At 49.5% G+C, this 19,638-nt stretch overlaps 1 protein-coding gene across 2 annotated transcripts in view; it reads right to left on the minus strand.

Moving 5' to 3' along the window:
- Nucleotides 1-841: 841 nt before the first annotated feature.
- Nucleotides 842-19,638, minus strand: part of RPH3AL (rabphilin 3A like (without C2 domains)) — a 42,732-nt gene continuing 23,935 nt past the window's right edge. For both annotated transcript variants that reach the window (XM_075518169.1, XM_075518171.1), the window contains exons 6-9: nucleotides 18,208-18,382; nucleotides 11,244-11,357; nucleotides 10,588-10,770; nucleotides 842-3,683 (exon numbers count right to left, since the gene is read on the minus strand). In XM_075518169.1, the coding sequence (XP_075374284.1) occupies nucleotides 3,649-3,683; nucleotides 10,588-10,770; nucleotides 11,244-11,357; nucleotides 18,208-18,382 (507 nt within the window). In that variant the 3' untranslated portion in view covers nucleotides 842-3,648. The remainder of the gene's footprint in view (nucleotides 3,684-10,587; nucleotides 10,771-11,243; nucleotides 11,358-18,207; nucleotides 18,383-19,638) is intronic.

Here is a 19,638-nt window from a genome sequence, read left to right on the forward strand (position 1 = left end):
GAACTACTACGCACGGTTCCCACAGAGAAAGCATCCCCTTTCCCCTCAAACTATAGCTGTAAAAAGGAAACATGGAAACTTGGCAATTCATGGCCAGTATTTTTGATTCAGAGAGATCCTGCAGTTGACTTTCCCATATACTGGTTGTTGTCATGGCAAGCAGAGGGGGGAAGGAACAACGTAAGAGGTGGTTAGTCCTTGACATGCTCCATCCTTGGACTAATGGCAGCTCCCCAGCAAAACAATCCCAACAGCAATTATCGAGGCGCTTTTAAAATGGGAAAAGCAAAAACAGATTAAAAAGCCATTTGAAACCTTGAAGCTGAATGCCGAGTGGAAGGGAACACAGAGCAGGCAGGGCTGCACACGCTCGGCGAACAATGCAGAGACACTTCTCTGTGGGCAAAGCTAAATGGACCCTGACTGTCAAACCAGAGCGAGTGACAAGCCTTGGGAGGCCACGGGGACAGCACTTGACAGAATGACAATCGGTGCTGCTTTATGCTTAGTGGTTACAACATGGAAAACCTTCCACTGAGGGGCTGAGGAGCAGACCTGTGGTCCCTGCCATCGCCAGCACAAGGTACCAAAGAGGGACAAGACAAAAGATGACTTTCAAGTGCAGAATTCAATTACGCTCCAGACGTGTGAATCACCATTCCACTGGCTGGATTATTTTATTTCCTCGCTGGAGCCAACACAAGGATTTGGAGAGTATCCACAACCTGGGAATGGAAAAAAACTTTTTACTGTTTCAAGAATGGCAAGCAGTTGTTACTGAGCCAAAGCTTTATTGTTTCCAGTAGTAAAACACTACATAAAAGTTGTAAGGGATGGAGACAAGAACAACAAAATAATAAAAGAAACACAAATGACCAGAGCAGACAGCACTATTCACTGAGCCCTTCTTGCCCACCTTAAGTCAACGAAAAAGGCAGTCAACTGGTACGGGTTTCGGATAATATTCCAACCAAAGCTACAAAACACAACAAGAGAGATGCAACAAAGAGAAGAACGGTCTTTAATAGAAAAATAAGTGCACAGAGCTGTGGATGTTCCTCTATCACATTCACATGTGGGAGATCACATTCTCCTGGGCTAGATCCTTCCCTCGACCGAAGAGGAGTCTTTCCATAGACGACCGAATGGTTCTGGTTCGAACTCAGGTGGAATTACTCCATGGAGGTAAAATATAGAGGTAAGAAAGAAAGGTTTCCAGTCTCACTGGCACAAGAGCAGTCCCAAATTTATCTCTAAGAGTGTTTTATAAAACCTAGTCTCAATTAAAAATCAAACTCATGCCTCAAAGTGGCACAGTAAGCTAGTAAGGATTACCAGGTTCCTGTGTAGAGCTGGCAACCCACAGCGTGGTAAATGGCCCTAGGAAGGGAGGGTGGGGGTGAAAACACAACTGACCTGCCTGCACTGCCCACAAATGAAGCACAAGAAACACAAGAAGAGTTAGAAATTACATGCTCAATTTTAAAAACTCTTTCCAACTCAGTGTAGAGTTTGTGATGAGAAAGTAACAGGTTGAAAGAAAATGGAGTCAAGTTTTAAGTGTCTTTTTCCTTCTCCTAAAGAATTAACTCAGGCTGGCATGCCAGGCTGTCTGAGGCACTGCAGTAATGAGAGTGCAAGCAAGACAGCCTCAGTAGGACTGTCAAAAGCTCCAAGGCAAGACAGGACTTTTTTGGTAGCAAAACACTTCTGAAATTGAAGACCCTACAGCACGACTGAAGAAACAGCACGACTTCAGCTCTGAAATCACACCGGCATTTCAGCAAAAGCTGAGTTTTGGATTTACTTTTTCAGAAACAGCTAGTAATTTTGGCATTACCCCTTTTAGAGATGCAGCTGGTCGAGTCTCAATGGCCAGGTTTAAACAACACAGACCACGACATAAAGCATCCCTCAGTAGAGAACAACTTCATCCCTTGCTCTCTTCAACACTGATGTTGTGAAGCCCGCGTTCCGTGGTTTCTCTTTATGCCATCTCAAAGAGCCCACATCATCCAAAGGTTTTGCTTTCTTTTTTAAAAGGGCCGAAACAGATCATGGAGGAAGAGCTAGAAGGATTTTCCCAGCAACTTGCCATAGCGCATTAGCTGGAACAGCAGTAAGGGAACGGTCCTCTATTGGACCATGTTCCTTTAGAAAGAAAGTCAAGGATTGATTTCTGATCTCCTGTTAGAGTGTTCCAGCACCCAATCTCATTTATCTTCATACTGCAGCCATTTGTAAGAGCATATACTACATGCACACAAAGCACCCAGCAGCAAAGGAGAACAGAACAAAAGAGTAATAACCAAGGGAAAAGGCTGACAAATTGCCTTTAAATCCATGATTTCAGAGGGAACTTTTTGGAATCCTTTGTTTCTTCAGCAAAAGATGGGTCAGGTCCAAAGCATTTAATAAAAATCCACAGACTCCTACTTGCCTAGTGTGGGTTTTGTTCAACCCTTCAATGATCTAATTGCTCTAGAGATGTCAGGTAATTTGATTTTTCTCATCTGTCAGGCCTTGGAGTGAAATTGTCCATCCCAGAGAATAAGCAGGACTGGGGCACGCAGCTTTCTACAACCTGACCCATGACAACACCATCACAGTCAGCCAGATGCTCAAGACTTGCAGGAAAAAGGTAAAAGAAAGGCCCCTGCTTACGCAAGAGATGACAAGGTGTGCAGGTGGGAGGAGAATCTGCAGAGCTTAACAAGATAAAGTAATCTGAAAGCTTTTATCCAATTGGGGTACGCAAAGGCAGCCAGCTGGGCCGTGGGGTGGTGGGTGTTCTCCTGCCAGGAGCTGCAGCACAAACACACTGCCCATGACCCCACTGCCAAAACATCACCCTCACCACAGGACACACAGGCCAGTGCGCAGCCAGGAGGAATGAAAAATTCACAGCAAACTTCGAGTGTTTCTTTACTAACTGAAGTGTCTCCCTGTTCAGACAGCCCTATCACAGAGAGAGACCTCAGTGGAAGTGAACGGGAGCACAACTTCACCACCTGATTCAGGATGCTCCCACCAAACTCATACCAACTCAAAACAGAACAATGATGACAAGAAACACAAGGGCTGACACCCTGGGCCATGAGAGTCAAGTGCAAATCGAAGCCCCAGTCTCACCCTTGTGGTTCACGGAGGGAAATTCACCCCTGGGCTGAGAAGCAGTAGAAGGGCAGTGGTCTCCTCACACCCCATTTCAGGGACATAGGGGTGAATTTCCCTTTCTCCTGACGACTGCAAAGCCAGGACTGCAAAGCCAGGAGCTGAACCTAGGGCTGGGCTTGGCAAGCCAGGAACAGCAAAGGCGGCACACATTTCTGCAGCTCCAGTGAGCACTTTGCATGTCCCTTTCAACAAACACAGGTCTGGACCCCACGGCAGCACTGCACAGCATGGCACTCCTCTCCGAGCAGCACCCCAAAGTGCGTGTCCATCAGCAGAAGGGGAAACCAGAGCAAACCAAACCAGGGAGGACAGGCAGGCGTTTTCCCAGGTGCCATCATGTTGCTAATGCCTATGCAAGAGCCGGCATCATAAAGTCACCACCGGCAGCAGTTGTTGTCTGGAGTGAGGTCTACAGCAGTGGGCAAGAGACGAATGTTGGATTCAGGCAAAGCAGCTCCATCTTCACCTTCATCAGCATCGCGTTCTGGTGTGGATGCACCGTTTCCCTTCAAAACATACAAAGACAAAGTTTTGTTTGGAAAGAAGTGAAGGGGAGAGACTTGACAGTTATTTTACGTTGCTTTTACATGCTCAGTGCCATTTTAAGAGCTTCCTAAAAATAATAATGAAGACAACGTCTGTGCATCATTACTCCACACTCTGTCAGCAGTCAGGGCCCATTAAACTTTATTAAAGAAAGAAAAGACAGGGGAAAGAAATGGGGAAAGAAGAAGAAAGGAGGAGTTGTACTGCTAGAACTGGTCCTCTGGTACACGCATCCCTCAAAGGGCCAAGTCAGACAGAAAGCCAAGCCTCAGCTCTCATAGGTTTCCAAACCAGGTGACAACATCCATGTGCCACAGAGCAGGTCCTCCACATGACCCTCCTGCCCTCCGTGTGCCTGGGCTGTGGACAGGAGCCACAGCAGAATGTAGCCCTTGCCTGTGGCTGGAGATTGGAGCAGGACACCAATGCTCTGCTGCAGAAGGCACTCTGGCTCAGGTCGACTAAATTAACCTGAGCTAATCACTTCAGCAGCCCCTGGTGAAACTCAGGGTCTGCTGGGACACACTGCTTCCAGTGCACGGGGTGAAATGCAGGGCTGGCAATGCACAGAGCTCTAAGGCAGCGGTGGGTCAGTACTAACTTCTCCCCCCCTTCTCTGAACTGAAGGGGGCACAAATTACATGGACTGCTGGAGAAAGGACAGGGAATGTTTCCAGTCACTGCTGTTCAAGGCATAGGGAGTCCTGCAAATTCCTCCCACCAGCTATTGGCTGACATCCCAGTTGAAAGATAACCTCCCAAGCCATAAAACCTCTCAACGTGTTTACAAAGACTCCAAAATCCAGACTTTTAACTTCTATATTACTGACTTCCCATGCTCTTTCCTTTATGCTTTGTTTTGAAAGATTACATCAACTATTGCCCTCAGTGCTTTGTGCAAAATGCTGAATAGAAAGTTGGAAGCACAAGGAGTAAACGTATTGCAAAGGGCAGAGAATAAGTCTAAGGACATGGGGGCAGGAGGCCAGACAGGCTGTTTGATCAAAGACCAAAGCACAGACCTCTGTAATGTGAAAGAAGGCACAAAAATAGGAGTTTCATCTTCAGCAGCAGACTTGTTTCCAGATGTATTGAGTGAAAGAGGCAAGAGAATGAGTCTTTGTCATTCCTCTATTTTCAGGGAAAAAGTCTTCAATTTAAAACTCCATAAAGAATTACAGAAATAGTGAAAGTAATTTATTTTTTTAGGTACTCAAGCTTTTATTCACTTAACTTCAAGGCGGACTCAAAAGAGCTGAAAATGTTTTGGTTCTACCACTTGAGGACAAAAACATTTTAATATTTAACATGGAAGGGGGCATATGCTTCTTCTGAGGTTCATATTTACAAATGCATTGTATCTAGAATGCAAACCTTGAATCATTTCCTAATGCTGCCGCTACCCAAAGACATGTTTTATTTATAAATACAGCAGGACCATTCGGTGCTCTGCAGTACCGATACGAGGAGGCAGAGGTGGCTCATAGCTTCTCAGCCATGAAGGCACAATTCAATTTTTTCACTTTGTGGAAGAGGGACAACTCAATCCCACAGCAGCGGCAGCAAGCTTTGAGCAAAGGGCAGCAAACAGCGATGCCCAAAGATTGATGAGGCAGCCAGTGCAGGAGGCAGAGGCTTGGAGGGGAGAGGCTGGGTGTGGGTGAGAGTCTCTCCTCCACATCTGACCCCCCCCTTCCTTCCTATCCTGTGCTCACAGTGCAGGCAAAGGCCAAAGGCAAAGGAAGGAAGAGCCGGGGCTGCAAGCACAGCTCCGTCATGCAGTTGCCCACCTATTTCACCCCGCTGCAAAGCCAGCCCCGGAAGACTACGCTGTTTGGCTGTAACTTACATGGACGAGGGAACAAGCGGTCTGAAAACATTTAAGCAATTTTCTTACCAAGCACAGGAAAACAAAAGTCACCTCCCCAAAGGCTGCCATGAAGAAAGTCATTAAAGAAATTACTATCCCATTCAGAGCCTAATTACTGTTAGGACAATTTTTTTTTCCAACATGGAATGGAGTAGTTAGACCCACTGAAGCAAAATGTTACCTCCTCATCATCCCTGAGGGAGCAAAACAGACATCTGAGAAACAGAAGGGAAGAAAAAAAAAGAAGTTAATGCTTTAACTTCAAATATGCCCTGAGAATTTCCTGCCACGAAAATAATGCAGAATAGCTCTGCCTGTCTCATGTATTAACAGCTTGCATATTTATGAGCAAAAGTTGATGCCTACCCCAGCCAGGGAGGCACTGAGCCACGGCGAGAGCGACACCACCTCATTTCTAAATCCAGTCAATTCCTGAAAGACAGGGCATAAATCTCCCCAAATTAAGAGAGCTGGAAGCAGCATTTCCTGCCCATCTCTCTCAGCTCCAGGCCCTTTTCTCAGCTCTGCTCAGCCTCTCCCAGCATGACAGCTACAAAGCAAGCAGCCAAAAGCAGGTATCCAGAAGCTATAGCTTCAGCACCCTGGGAGAAGGGTCCAGGCTGGACCTGCTGACCTCTGGAGGTCCTTCCAGCCGGTCTCACCCTGCGATTGCAAGCCACATCGTTTCTTATACCCCACCAGGTGCTGCCATCATTGTCTCAGCTCCCAGACTCAGCAACACCACTGTTTAACGTGGCTCTGTTTAACTGCCAGCTGCTGTACCGCTCTTTAAGTATTAATGATTTAGACAACACATTGGCAAACAAGCAGAGATGGGGAGACTGTGATTTGCACTCAGACGTATGCTACTCATTCATTAGCTTACCTTGTGGCTGTTTCTCAAACCTCCTCTTTTAAGCACAAATTAGAGCCTTTTCCAGCCCTGCAGCCCATGCCAAGCTCACTCACCGTTCCCTACCAGCAAGCTGTTCAGGTGACCCACAGAACACCAAACAGGATTGAGCCGTGCCTCAGACAAGGTCCTCAGAAGACACCGAGGACCCCATTAACTGGGACCCACCAAAGCAGAACTTGCTACTGATCTGAGGAGAGATGCCTTTTTCTCTTAATTTACCCCTTGCAGCAGCCAGGTCCAAGCTCAAAGATGTTATCTCCATTAAAAGCTCTCCATGGGCTAATGAAAACCACTGTAAGATATTGATGATTTCTTTGCTTAATTCTGTTTAATATTCCTTTTTTTAATAAATATGTCATAATTAACAATAGGGAGGATTTTGCTCATTTTTAACTGAGGCACCTCTTAACATATCAGCTGTACAGCTAGAACAAGGTGAGTCACCTCCCTAGCTGGGGGCAAATAAGGGGAAAAAGAAAGATTGTGCTTCTTTCCTGTGTGCAAATTTCATTCTCTTTAGGACAAAATATTCTCCACGAAAACCAGCACATGATCATCTTCTTAAGAGCTATTGCGTCAGAGCAGGCACCTCCAGGAACCAGAGCTTCCGAAGAAGAAACACCAGACCCTCCAAAAACGATGCTTTTGAAAGGGTTTGAAAGCAGGTGGTTAAAAAAAAAAAACCAACATTGGCAGCCTCTCAACTCACCACTTTCTCCTGCAACTTTGGCTCATGGGCTGAAGTTACCTAAATCCCAATGCAGCTCTGACAATGAGTCATTTTATGACAAACCCCAGGCTTCATTATCTGCCTCACCAAACCCCAGCCGGAGCCAAAGCAACACACTGGAAACCTACAAACTCTTCTTAATAGCTCCTTGTTTTCCCTTGGCCACACGACCATGCTGTCGTCTTGGCCTTCAGGCTTAAAGAGCTAAGGACTATGAAAGCAGGTGCATTTGCAGTATCACTCCCTAATTCCCTGTTCTGGCTGTGGCCTGGGATTTAAGGATGCTAAAGTGTTCTGCAAAGTCGCACTTGAGAGCGGAATTAGAGCAGAGGTGAGAGAAAGAAGTGAAAAGAAAGTCACTGGTAGAACAACACCTGAGGTGCTAATATAAAGCAAAAATTGCCCCCAACACAGTGTTAGAAAGTTGCAGAGCCTTTCAGAAAACCTATAGCAAAATCTCCCTTTAATGTCCTCAGCCTGCAACTGAGGATCAGCAATTTAAATGAGAAAGGAACTTTGCCCCCTTGGTCTGCTTTTGGGTCAGAACAGAGCACAGGGACTGTCCCACAGGCAGAGAGATGCAGTGAAGAGTTTTGCCAGTCTTGACATACAGCACCCGTTGCCTCCACCGCTCTCTAAAGAGATGAACAGCAGGAGCAGCCTCTGCTTTTTGGTAAACAGTGGCATCCAGAGGGACCCATTGTGAAAGCCCCTCACAGACAGATGAAGCTCTGATCTAAATAAAGAGGGAGAGAGGCACTGCCACTTGTCCTGAGGCTCCCACCATTTGCACGCCCCAGACCTCCAGCATCCCAGAGCACATGAACCCCTCTGCAGAGCAGGAGACTTCCTAGGTGACTACAGGGCTGGTTTTGCTCTTCTCTTTATATTCTGCTCTTGCCAGGCTGCTGGCAAAGCATGGGGACATTCAGTATTGCAGCCTCTGGACATCTGATCTGCTCAAACCACCGGCCATGGAGCTGCACAGAACACGAGGCCATGTGAGTCATATCGTTGCATACTGCTGATCACTAAATTCATACACAGTGGATCGTGATTGCCAATAGTTCACTGCACAGATCACATCGTGGCAGCGTCTCTCCAGCTGGGCATGTTAAGTGCTCTCAGAGTAAACGAATGCCGACCATGCTTACCCCTGCTGCTTACTCACTGCATGGAGGCAAGGCCACAACCCAAACTCATCGGAGGGAAAACAAAGTCGCTCTCCCTCTCCTCCCCACCTTGAAGTGCTGAAGATGACCCACACTGTGGGGCAGAGCATACAGCCATGGCAAACACAACAGGGGCACATCATGTGCCTCCCACAACACACTCAGGTTCCAGCTTCGCCTCCTTGCAGAGACTTTTGCTAGAGTCTCAAACACTGCCGCACCAGCCCTTGCCAGCGCCTGCATTGCGGAAAGGAGTGTGAGGTCTAATGCCGGCACAGGACAGGCTCGAAGACAGGCCAGCTGCTCTGTAGCCTGTCCTGCCGCCTTCTATGGCCACAGAGCCATAGCTGTAGTGCCACCTAACTCCTTGTGAGCCCGTAGCAGCTCCCAGCCCAGGAGGATGCCCAGCTGGTGGCTGGTTCTCTGACGTGACACGACACAGAGGACCCTGCCTGCTGCCACCCTCCATCAGTTCCCAAGCCTGTGCCTGCCAACTGCAACCACCACTGGCTTCATTCCCCCCCAGCACACACAAGCAGAAACACTTCCTGCTGTCTCCCTGCCTCCCTCCCCCGGCTCTGGGGGCCACAGACCCCTCCTACCAAGGCACTCGCTGCTGCAAGCACCATGTCTGAACAAAGCAGCCCCTTCTGCAGGAAGACTGGAAAATAAAGGACCCCAGACGTAATAAAGGTCTTTACAGATATTCTCTAGTCAGCCAACCTGGCCCAACCTTTTCCTTAGCAGGATCCTCTCTACATCTCAGGGACTATTTTAACTGGGCTCATGAGATTACTATAGTTTTCATTTTTTAAAATATTTGTCTGTGCTGCCTGTCATTTTTAGCTCTCCCCTGCCTAGCAAGGAGAGATCGCACTGGAAAGCATTGACCCCTTGTGCCAAGCTTTGCATACAAGTTTTTTAGCAGGAAAAAGGCATTTTCTGCCTCTGAGATATTGTTTACACTGTCATGGCCAGGCAGCAGTTAGTTCCAACAGCTGGCAGGAAAGCTCCAAAGTGCTAAGCACTATACAAACACACCATCCAGGTGTGCATCCATCCAGACTTCAGCATGGCCATGTAGCACCAGCAGAAAAAGCACCCAAGGGGTCACACCCACTATCCACCACCACCCACTCCAATCCTGCAGAACCCGCTGCTCCGCCCCAGCAGGCATGAAAGCCAACACACAACAGGAATCAGCTGTGTCTAATGCCACAGCCATCAGGGGCTTAAACTAAACTGCCCAGTCTGGGGCAGCACTATAATGCAGAGAGAGGACGGACAGAGCAGAAGTATCACTCATCTGATTTGCTTTGAGAAAACTAAAATTAAAGAAACCTGCAAATCCTTGAAACTTGGAAAGGGAGGGAAGAGCAGAGAAACAATTTCATGCTGGCTATTTCTAGCAGGAAGCGTGGGGAGGGGGACTATGACTCCATGTTGCACTAAAGGATAAACCTGCTCTCTCTAATCCAATTTACGCCTCAACATGCACAGCACAAAACAGGCTCAGGAACAAAAGGAGTGGCAGTTCACAGGGCAGCAGGAACGCTCTGGAGGGAGCAGCACGCTAAACGATAACTTAAGGGGTTATTGAATAGATTAGCGGGAACTGCAGAGAGAACACATTTGCATCTCTTTCAGCTGCTCCAGATCAGATGTGATAGCAGCCTCTGCTCTCACAGTCACTTAATTGTTCCAAGGTTGTTGAGGGGGAAAAAGTGTCTTTTTTTTTTTTGCACTGCAGAGTTCTGGAAACAGCCATGCTTGGCTTTAAGAGCCATCTAACATTAGGAAAATTTTTATTCAGTCTCATGAAGCTGTTGGACTTCTACTTTGCTTCAGCAAAAGCTCAATCTGTTCTGCTGCTTCTGCAGGGCAGACAGGAGCTCTGGGCCTTTGCAGGGGGACAGACCCAGGCTATGGCTGCTCTTGGAGGTAGGTGTAGGCAGCTCCCACCCCAGATGATTACTCATGTTGCAGAATAGATTCTGCACTTGGGGAAGAGGGAAGGAGTGAGCTGTAATGCTGTGACAGCATCTGCCATGAGAAAAGCAGCAGAGAAAGGTGATCCCAGGCCGTGGCTTTGCCAGGTGTACCTCTGAGAAAGCTGTGCTTTGAGGGAAGTCAGCCCCAAAAGCATGGACCTGCCCAGAGAGGAGGTTCATCTTACCAGGGACTCTGCTGCCAACATCGCTGTCGCGCCTGTCCGCTGGCTGGTCGCTCTGGCAGCTCTCCGTGACGCTGAGGGCAGCCCCCTGCTCGCTGCCCAGCCTGCTGCGGCTCCCCAGGAGGGCAGGGGAGTGGGTGCTCCCCAGCGCCCTGCCCATGGCCTGGCTGGGTTCCCCAATGGGTGCTGCAGGGACACAACAGAGAGATGCTGCTGTGGGAGGGAGAAGTGAGTGTAGATGCTGGGCCAGGTCCTAAGAGACCAGCAGTCTCCCCACTCCCAGCCAGGCACCCTCAGGAGCAGGGACAAAACCCAGTTTCCTGTGCTCCACTCCTAAAACAGCACTGGCGATTCCAGCGCTATAAAGTCAGGAGTGAGGAGCTGGCTGGAGACGTGCTGCCAGGCAGCCAGGAGCAGCTCCCAGCTGCAAGGGCAGACCCTGAAAGGCTGCAGGCAATGGAGCAACCCACCACCGGTTTGACCCATTGATACTATTCCAGTGAGAAGGTCCAGATCCTCACCTGGCACAGCTAAAGTCAGTGGGCTGCAGCCACATAGGGCAGGCAAGTGGCTGAGCCAAAACCGACAGTACCAATAGCCAAATATTCAAGCACTTTACACTTCCCACCCTCCAACCACAAAGAACAGCAACTCCTCACCCAGTCCTGCTCGGTGCTTTCTGCCTTGTGAGCCTTTTGACCCCGCAGGTAAAGGCTTGTCATCCAGGCTGGAGGAACTGAACTCCGAGTCGCTCTCACTGTCGCTAGAAACCACTGCAGAAAAGATCAGGGGGAGGAGAGGAGAGAAACAGTTATTCACAATGTTCATAACACTTACCAAAGAGGGTGCCAGATGGATCCAAATAAAACATGAACAAATGCTGACTCGCTGATCACATTCTCCCTCTCCAAAAGGAGCCCTACCTGCAGTTCCCCCACAGCTGTTCACTATTCCTCTCAAACATGATGTGCTTTTACTTTTTACAGATGATTTATAACTCCGCTGCACACACTCCAGTGGTGCCAGCACCTGAAGCAGATGCACACACCACCAGTGCTTCTCTCCTAAACCTGACTGGGACCATGGGGACCACACCGCTCCTGCGCCGTGCTCTGCTGCCCAAAGCTCCCTGACGCAAAGCCAAGAGCCCCACAGTGTGGCTAGCCTGGGAGCCAGGCTCTGCTTCCGCTGGGCCCGGTGCTGGCACACCAGTGAGCCCCCTCCTCCTGCCGTTTCCCATCTCCCATTAGAGCAACACGCTAAGGGCTGGGCTGGGTACAAGGCTGGTTCCTGCTCAGCTGCAGGTGGAGGGGTCACAGCTCCACCGTAAGAGCATCCATATTTGAGTAATGCAGGGAGAGGGGCTGGCCTCCTCCAAGCTGTGTTTCGAGTGCAGCAGGGCCTTGGTGGAGGCTCCAGGATCTATGAGGAAAACACTAGATAAATACTGAGCATATCAAATAAAAAACCCTGCAGCGATCACACGAAGAACCAGCCTTATTAGCTATCCTCCATTCAGCAGACACTCATCCCTATCAGCCCACTGCCCAGAACTATACTATGCCCCCAAGGCTTAAGGGCAAGGGTTGCTCCTCTTCCTTAAGGAGACTGTTCCCCCATTTCAAGGCTGCTTTTTTTTTTCCCTCCTTTCCCCCCACCCCCGAATCCTGGCCCTAATCCTGCTGCTTTCCACCCTCCATAGTTTCCACAAGAGCTGAAGGAGCCTAATTTTGCCAGACACAACTAAATTGGCAGGTTGCTTCCACTTTTCCATGCAATTATGCAAGTACCTCTCCTGCTTATACCAGTGTAAAAGATAACTCGACTGCCGGCTGCTTTGGGTAAAATGAGAAAGGTGTTTTTCCATCTCCTGGGTTTTGGTAATGATCTGATCTCAGAACAGAAATGATGGGGCTGAGGAGGAAGGTAACGGGAAAACAGCTGTCTTTTGTTTGAGGGATTGCACCTACAGCATTTCTCCACCTGACCAAGGCAGATACCAGCTCTCCTGGCAGCTCAGAAGCCATTTCAAACAGTGGGTCACAATTCCTGGTGGAAAGTACAATATTGGCTCACGTGGGACACAGAGTAGGCAACACTGCAACCTACAGCCCCTGCTGCAGAAAAAGGAAGCTCCAACTATTTCTTTATATTCATCACTATGTACTTATAAGCTCACATTTATGTAAGAAATGAGTTCTCCATCCTGCTGCTGAACAAAGCCCTTTGCCCCCACACTGTTACTCGTAGTGCCCAGCCTCATGGTGCTGCCGGGCGCAGGACGGACATGGGTACGGCAGTACAAGGTGACAACCATGGGGTAGCAAAGATAGCTGTCAGTTCATCTCTCCACATCAGTGCCAAAATTCACTACACGTGGTTTGCAGAGCTAGAAACCCTTTAACACTGCCCAGGGCAGGAAGACAGGTATCTCTCCCCTTGCACAGGCATGCACAAACATTTCTGCCAAGGCCTCTGCAGACGCTCCTGTATTCAGGCAGCAGTCTGTACTACACAAAGTATTTTATTAAAAAAAAAATAAAAAATTAATACCTAAAATAGCGCTTTTCTGGAGTTAACATCTCTGAGAATATTAAAGCTGGCTGCCAGTGTTATTGCAAAGTGTTATTGAAGTTGCCCTGGCAGGCAGCTCCCCATGCATGCCGTGCTGCTAGGAAGTGCTGCGCAGAGGGCAGGCTGCCAGGCCCCCTCCTCACTGCCTGCACAGCTTTTCCTCTGGGCACTGGCTCCTCCTGTGCCTGCAGCCTTCTGCTCACAGCGCCATCAGAAATGGGACCTCTCACCTCTGGGGAAAAGGGCTGTGGAGCTGAGCCGGCCAGAGAGCAAAGCCCCATTACAAGCAGGGGGGCTGCACTTCTGGCTAAGAGTTCTCAAAGCAAAGGTTTGGCTTTGGGCTTTGCTGTCTCAAAGACAGCTTCACCGCTTCCCCAAAGCTCCCTGGGAGAGGTGGGGGACTATATATAAACATTGTTAATAACAACCCATACACACCAGGCTCTTTGCTACAAAATCCAAATCTCAGCTGTGAGAATCATTCTGACAGTCCCATTGCCCAATTCCATTGGCAAATGCACTCCTGTCTCACTTGGTCATCATCCTTTTTTGGCCTCCTGGATTCATAAAATCCATTGCTTTAGAACAGCTCCTTCCTCTATGAATCCTTTAAAAATGCTGGAAGTCAGGATTTATTTGGAGAAGGCTCCAGTGAATCAGTGGAGGTGACTTTAGCTGCCTTCCCTTCTGCCATTCAGCAGTTCAGAGAGGACCAGCACAAGAGGAGGAAAATATTAATGACACGAAGGCACTCACATTGCTGGAGCAGCCCTATCTGCTCTCATTTCCTCCGCTGCCAATAAGAGTGTATTTTACCCACTGCACCAATGTTTCCCTTTAAGGTAATTTTTCTCCCAAAGCTCCCAGACCTTCTGCTGGCACTTTCCAGAGCCCAGAAGTCATAAATCTGGTGTTCCAGCAGTTGCTGATATATCAATAAGAGTCGTTGGACAGCTGTACTTTCAGACAACGTAACAGATTTATCCCTCTCCATCTCCAGCTGACTGGAAAAAAGCTCATAAAAAAAAATATGCCTAGATAAAACTTGCAAGAAAAGCAGTATTCCCACAGGGAATGGGTCACTCATCAAGGGCCTAAACCCCTGCGGCTGCTGCTGGAGCCCACGATCCCTCCGACACGTGGTTCAACCTCCAAGCCAGAGGTACCGGAGCCTCATGGCATGGAGAGCCGCAGGGAATGGTGGGGGGCTGCCGGGCTGCACTTAACCCCAGCAGCAGAGGACGTGGGGAGGCTGTGCCAAGTCCAAGGGGAAAGGAGCACTTGGCTGGGGTTGAGCTCCAATATTAAATGCGTGCATTTGGCACAGGCACACCTGCGATGGGAAGAGCCAGCCACCCTCCCTGCTGCTGCCCATCGCAGGGCAGAGCTCAGTCCCTGCACACACAAAGCTTGGCACTTCTTGCAGCTGCCAAAAATACAGAAAAAATACATGGGCATGCATGGGCACCCTGCAGCAACAGCTCCGAACAGCCGCACACACCCAGCACAGCCAAGATGCGCTAGATGAGCAGGCTGAGTATGAGTCCTTGAGCATACAGCTCCCCTGCAGCACCCGTATCACCAGCCTTTGCAAACGTGACCTCTGGGGAGTGGGGAGGCCCACAGCTCCCGATCACTGTGGGTGGGAGGATCGGAGATGAAGAGTTTTATTACAACCCAAGTGTCTCACCGAGTGCAGCTCCCACACTAGATCACACCCAGTGCTGCCCTCAGTTGCAGGGACATCTCCCAGCAGGAGGAGGGGACCAGACCCATCTGCTCTCCCCTTCAGAAGCAGCACACATGCAGCTTCAGTGCTGCGTAAACTTGTAGAGAAGTTGGATGACTCCTCAGTGGCCTGCAAAGCACCTGACCTGCCCCAGCACGCTCCTCTCTGCTCCATCACTCAGGGAGTTGGCCTCCAGCACACAGACGCCGGATGAACCCTGCTGCATCCCCCTGCCCAGCCGCTGCTCCTGTGCCTCCAACAGCGCCAAGCCCAGCATGTCGCATTGCTTGGCAACAGGACTGGAGCACGTTGCAACAGGAGACACCACCGAAGACCGAGCAGAGCAGCAGGCAGCCCTCATGCCAAACAGTGCAATACCTCAGGGATCACACTTCTTTTTTCCACCCAGTTGCTTCACATTTTTTCTGCAGAACTCAGAGTTCAGAGGAAGGAAAGCCCTGCTGCTTACTGCTCCCACCCCCTGACGCCCCGTCCCGCCTGACCTGGTGCAGAAACCCACCCACATTCCACCACATGGAGCAGAGCTGCTCCCCAGCACAAGAAATATTACTGCTGTTCTCCCCATGACAATACATTTGTGCCTTAACTAATAGCATGGTTCCCATGGCAACTGCTTGTTTATTACAGAAAAACTAAAGGCAACAGCAAATCCCAGTGTCAGCGAGCGCGAGAGAAATAATGGGTGTGTAAAAATAAAACTTCTTCCTGGTGGGTTTGGCTTTTCTCCCAAGAGGCACGTTCCTGCAGTCCCTCGGTCCCACTGCCTTCCCACCCTCCTGCAGCACGCACAGCCAGAGCAGCCGGTACCCAAGGCCTGGCACTGATCCCCTCCTTTGGGGGGGGGCAAAAGGGACACTTGAGGTTTGCCGCATCCCTGCTGAAAGGCAGCTCCTGGCACAGAGGATGTCAAAGGCACAATCGTGGCTCCTCTCTCCCAGGCTCTCCGGGGCCTGTGCTGGGACATGGCTGTGCCTGTGCTGGTCCCACCTGACTTGAATCCCTTAATAGCTGAGAGACAGCTCCTTCAGCGCCTTGGGAGGCGAGCGGTGGGGTTAGACACGGCTGGCCAAGATAACGGAAACCCCACCGAGAGCAGCCTGTCAGAGTCAGGCACGTTAAATGCCAGAGCTCGTTCTCAAAAACATCCTGCCAAACAAGCAACAGGGCTTTACTCAGTGCCGAAAGGACGTGTTCAGATGAGGGCGTACGAGGTGTGAGCTGACAAATGCTATCAGCCAGGCAGAGGTAAGGCAGGCTGCCTTGTCAGCCACGGCCTCATAAAGCTCAGTCCAGGCCCAGTCACAGATTCATGCCGGCAATACTACAGCTACATCATCTCCACGGGGGAAGGCAGCCGCCCTGCACATTGCAGAGGTTTTGGATGACAAACAACAGAAGTCCTAGCACTGGCAGGTGAAAAAGAGTTAAACGGAGGGGTGAGATGTACAAACTCCCAGCTTCAGAGATGAATTACAGCCCACAGTGCCCATTGAAAGCTGTCCAGAGGACAGGCAGCATAACAGAGAAGGGCAACAAGAAAAGAAAGCACCAGAAAATACAACCATGAATTAATATTATCTAACCCATAAAACAGCAGCTAGCCAAAAATCAGAGCACAGGGAGAAAGGCAGCTCACCACCCACATCAGAGCTTACCAAAGGCCACTTTGCTGTCCTCCACCTGCTCCTTTGCTGCTCCTGCCAGTATTTAGGGGGAGGCCTTCCCCCAAAACAAAACTCAACTAAAAAGCTGAACTAAAAAGCAGGCCCAGTCTGGGCTCAACATCTTTGACTCATAATGTTTTCTGTATCATGTGAACAGAAAGTACCTCATCAATCAGTTCATTTACTAAGACAACTCCTTCCAAGCATCTCCTGGAGGGAAGCACAACCATCTACTGTTGATCTAATTTGTCTTTAATTACAAAAGTTACAGTAGGGCTGGGAGTGCTTTCCTAGCTGGGGCCTGAAGGGAAGGTTTGTAAACCTGACTCTCCTGAGTCCTCTTTATTAAAAGGTTATTTCCCCCTGCACTACTGATAAGATTTATCTTGACGTGGAAGAGTGTATGCTGCTGGTACGCTGAAGAGGTCTTCTCCAATTGAGGTGATCTAATAGCAAAAGACAGAAGGGGAGAGAGGCCAGACAGTTCTGCTAATCCACTCCAGAAAGAAATGAAGAGAAATCAAAGCAGACTGGCAGCAGCTTTAATTCTGCAGCATCCATCCGCTGCTGTGCTAGTGACCCTGAGTGCTCAGCTCCTCAATGCCGAGCTGCTGTTTCCCCCCAGCTGGCTAGGCACAGCACTGGAGTGGGCATACGAGCAACGACAGGGTGGGCAGATGGAAGAGGGGGAGGAAAAAGCCCTACAAGGCAGCACTGTGAATGGGATCTGACGTGGCAGCAATCCAAGATACCACATGTGATACAACGGTCTACTTCAATCAAGGTCTACCTCAAAGAACAGGGATGTGAGTGCTGAAGCTAACAGATCTTCAGGCTTGTAAGTGCTCTGGCCCCAGCCCTGCACAGGGCTAAGTTAATCAACAGCTTCTCCGAGACACATTTAAAGAACAATTCAGCCCTGAGCTCTCTATGCTACAAACCTCAGCCCCCTCCCCAAGGCCTGGGGAAGAAGCTTCATCCTTTGCCAGACTCACCAGCTCAGGGGGGTCAGGCACAAAAGGACACAGCCAGCATCAGCTCACTCCTGCCCACTGACTGTAGAAGACTATGTCTTCCCACTTGCTCCAGGCCCCAGGAAGACCCCAGGGAGATGCTGGGGGTGTAATTTCTAACCCAGCTCAAAGCAACTTGAGGTATCTGCCCAATGGTGCCCTGTGAAACAGCAGAAGAAAGGAGCAAGCAGCCCCAAGGAGGGAGGGAATGAGACCAGCCTTTTGTTAGCCTTGGCTGCACAATGATGTCCATCAATGGCCCCATCCTACGTAGTTCAGCAGGAGGAGCTCTTTGGGCTGCAGTCTGCTTCACGGCTCGTCCCTCCCTTGGCAGTCCCAGTGGGGGCTGCAAGGAATGGAGGAAAGCAAGGGTAGACTGAAGTACAGGGACTCCAGGAGGACTGGGGCTACTCTGGGTCACCAATGTGCACTTAAATAACAGTGAAACCTGAAAAACATACCATAGCCAACAAAACCCACCACTGCCCACATGGGAAACACACCACATCCTGTTGACTATCCCCTACTGAATCCTGCTAGCAACACTAGCTGAATCCTGCCAGCAACAGGTCCTTCTCACCCTCTCCCCACCTGTTTCCTGGGCAAGGAGCAGACAACCAACCTTTTCCCCTGGCCCAAGTGAAGGATCGGCTGGTCCTGACGCTCTCTGCCTCTGGCATGGCTGGCTCGCTTTGCCAAGGCTGAGAGGGCAGCTCACTGGATTTGCTGCTGCTCTTCAAAGGCGTGATGTACTTGGGCAGCCCTTTGTAGAACCACGCACCAGACCTCTTCCAAACCTGTTGGAGATGGAGACACAACACCTTAAGCCTGGGTTTTACAGCAAGAGAGCACAATCAGCACCAAACAAGCTCCCCACTAAGCTCAGCCCAGCCACTTCCTCTGAGCTACCTTGACACCACTCAAACAACGGGGGGGGGAGGCGGGGGTGTGTCAAGCCTTCCAGCTCACAGGCCCCAACGGTTCCCCTGCGTTCTGCAACTACCACAGCATCCCAAATTCCTCCCCACACATCATTAGCCCAGCTTCACCTCAGTCCTTTTTCCACCACTAAAAAAAAAAAAAAAAAAAAAAAAAATCACAAATTTGAATGAGCACAGACTGAAGGAGGAGCAGAGGGTGATTGTGCAAACCACGGAGCTTCTCATGTTCTCTGGGTCAAGACTAGATGTTTCTCTGATGCCATGCTTGAGTCAAACGCAAATTCCCAGGCCTACTACAAGGATATCAGGATGAAGTTCCCCGGCCTGCACTAAGCAGTGGGCAGTTCAGATTCTGCATCTGTTGCTTTCCCATTGGGAATCCACAAAAAGAAAAGCTTCCCAGAGAAAGAAGGCACGTGCCACGGGTGGCAACAGCCCCAAGCACATGCTTTGCTTAGAGTAAAACAAGCCTTGCACTGGCTGGAGGGGCAGCAAGTCCTGACAAGTATCTCCTCCCGTGCCGGGTCCCTCAACCTGGGTCGCTTTACTTCTGAGAGGCAAAGACCGGCAGCAGCTGGGGGATGCAAGCAGCAATGCCAGGACAGCAGAAACGCTGCCTCATGCCGTACCAAATGGCACAACCTTGGCGTTCATTTCACAGAGCAATTCAGGCCAAGCCAGATGATTTAATGAGTGCGCTTGAAAACCCCAGAATGAGAAGAACGACACTCAAATAACCTGAACCTGCAGCAGGAAACAGACTGCGAGTGCTAAACTGTAATATCTCCTGTAAGAAGGCCCTCTACTCTCCAATTTATTTTTAATGCAGTTTATGATGCAGGAGCTCTATTAAGTATATTTAATATAGAGCCTGCTGTGAGCCAGAGGAAGGGAAAAGCATGGCAGCTCAGAGAAGGAGAAATGGCCTCTAAACACCTAATTCTTTTGTGCCTTGCAGCAGTCTAATAATGAGCTAATGAGAAAGAGCAAAAATAAGTTAATATAGTAAAAACATAATTTTCTATTTCATGCAAGGGGGTAGAAATCTTGCACTTCTGTTCAGAGTAAAGGAGATCATCAGTGTTTCTACTCCAAGTTCCCAAAGCATTTTG

The sequence above is a fragment of the Mycteria americana genome, chromosome 15 (genome assembly GCF_035582795.1).
Source record: "Mycteria americana isolate JAX WOST 10 ecotype Jacksonville Zoo and Gardens chromosome 15, USCA_MyAme_1.0, whole genome shotgun sequence".
Taxonomy (NCBI): Eukaryota; Metazoa; Chordata; class Aves; order Ciconiiformes; family Ciconiidae; genus Mycteria; species Mycteria americana.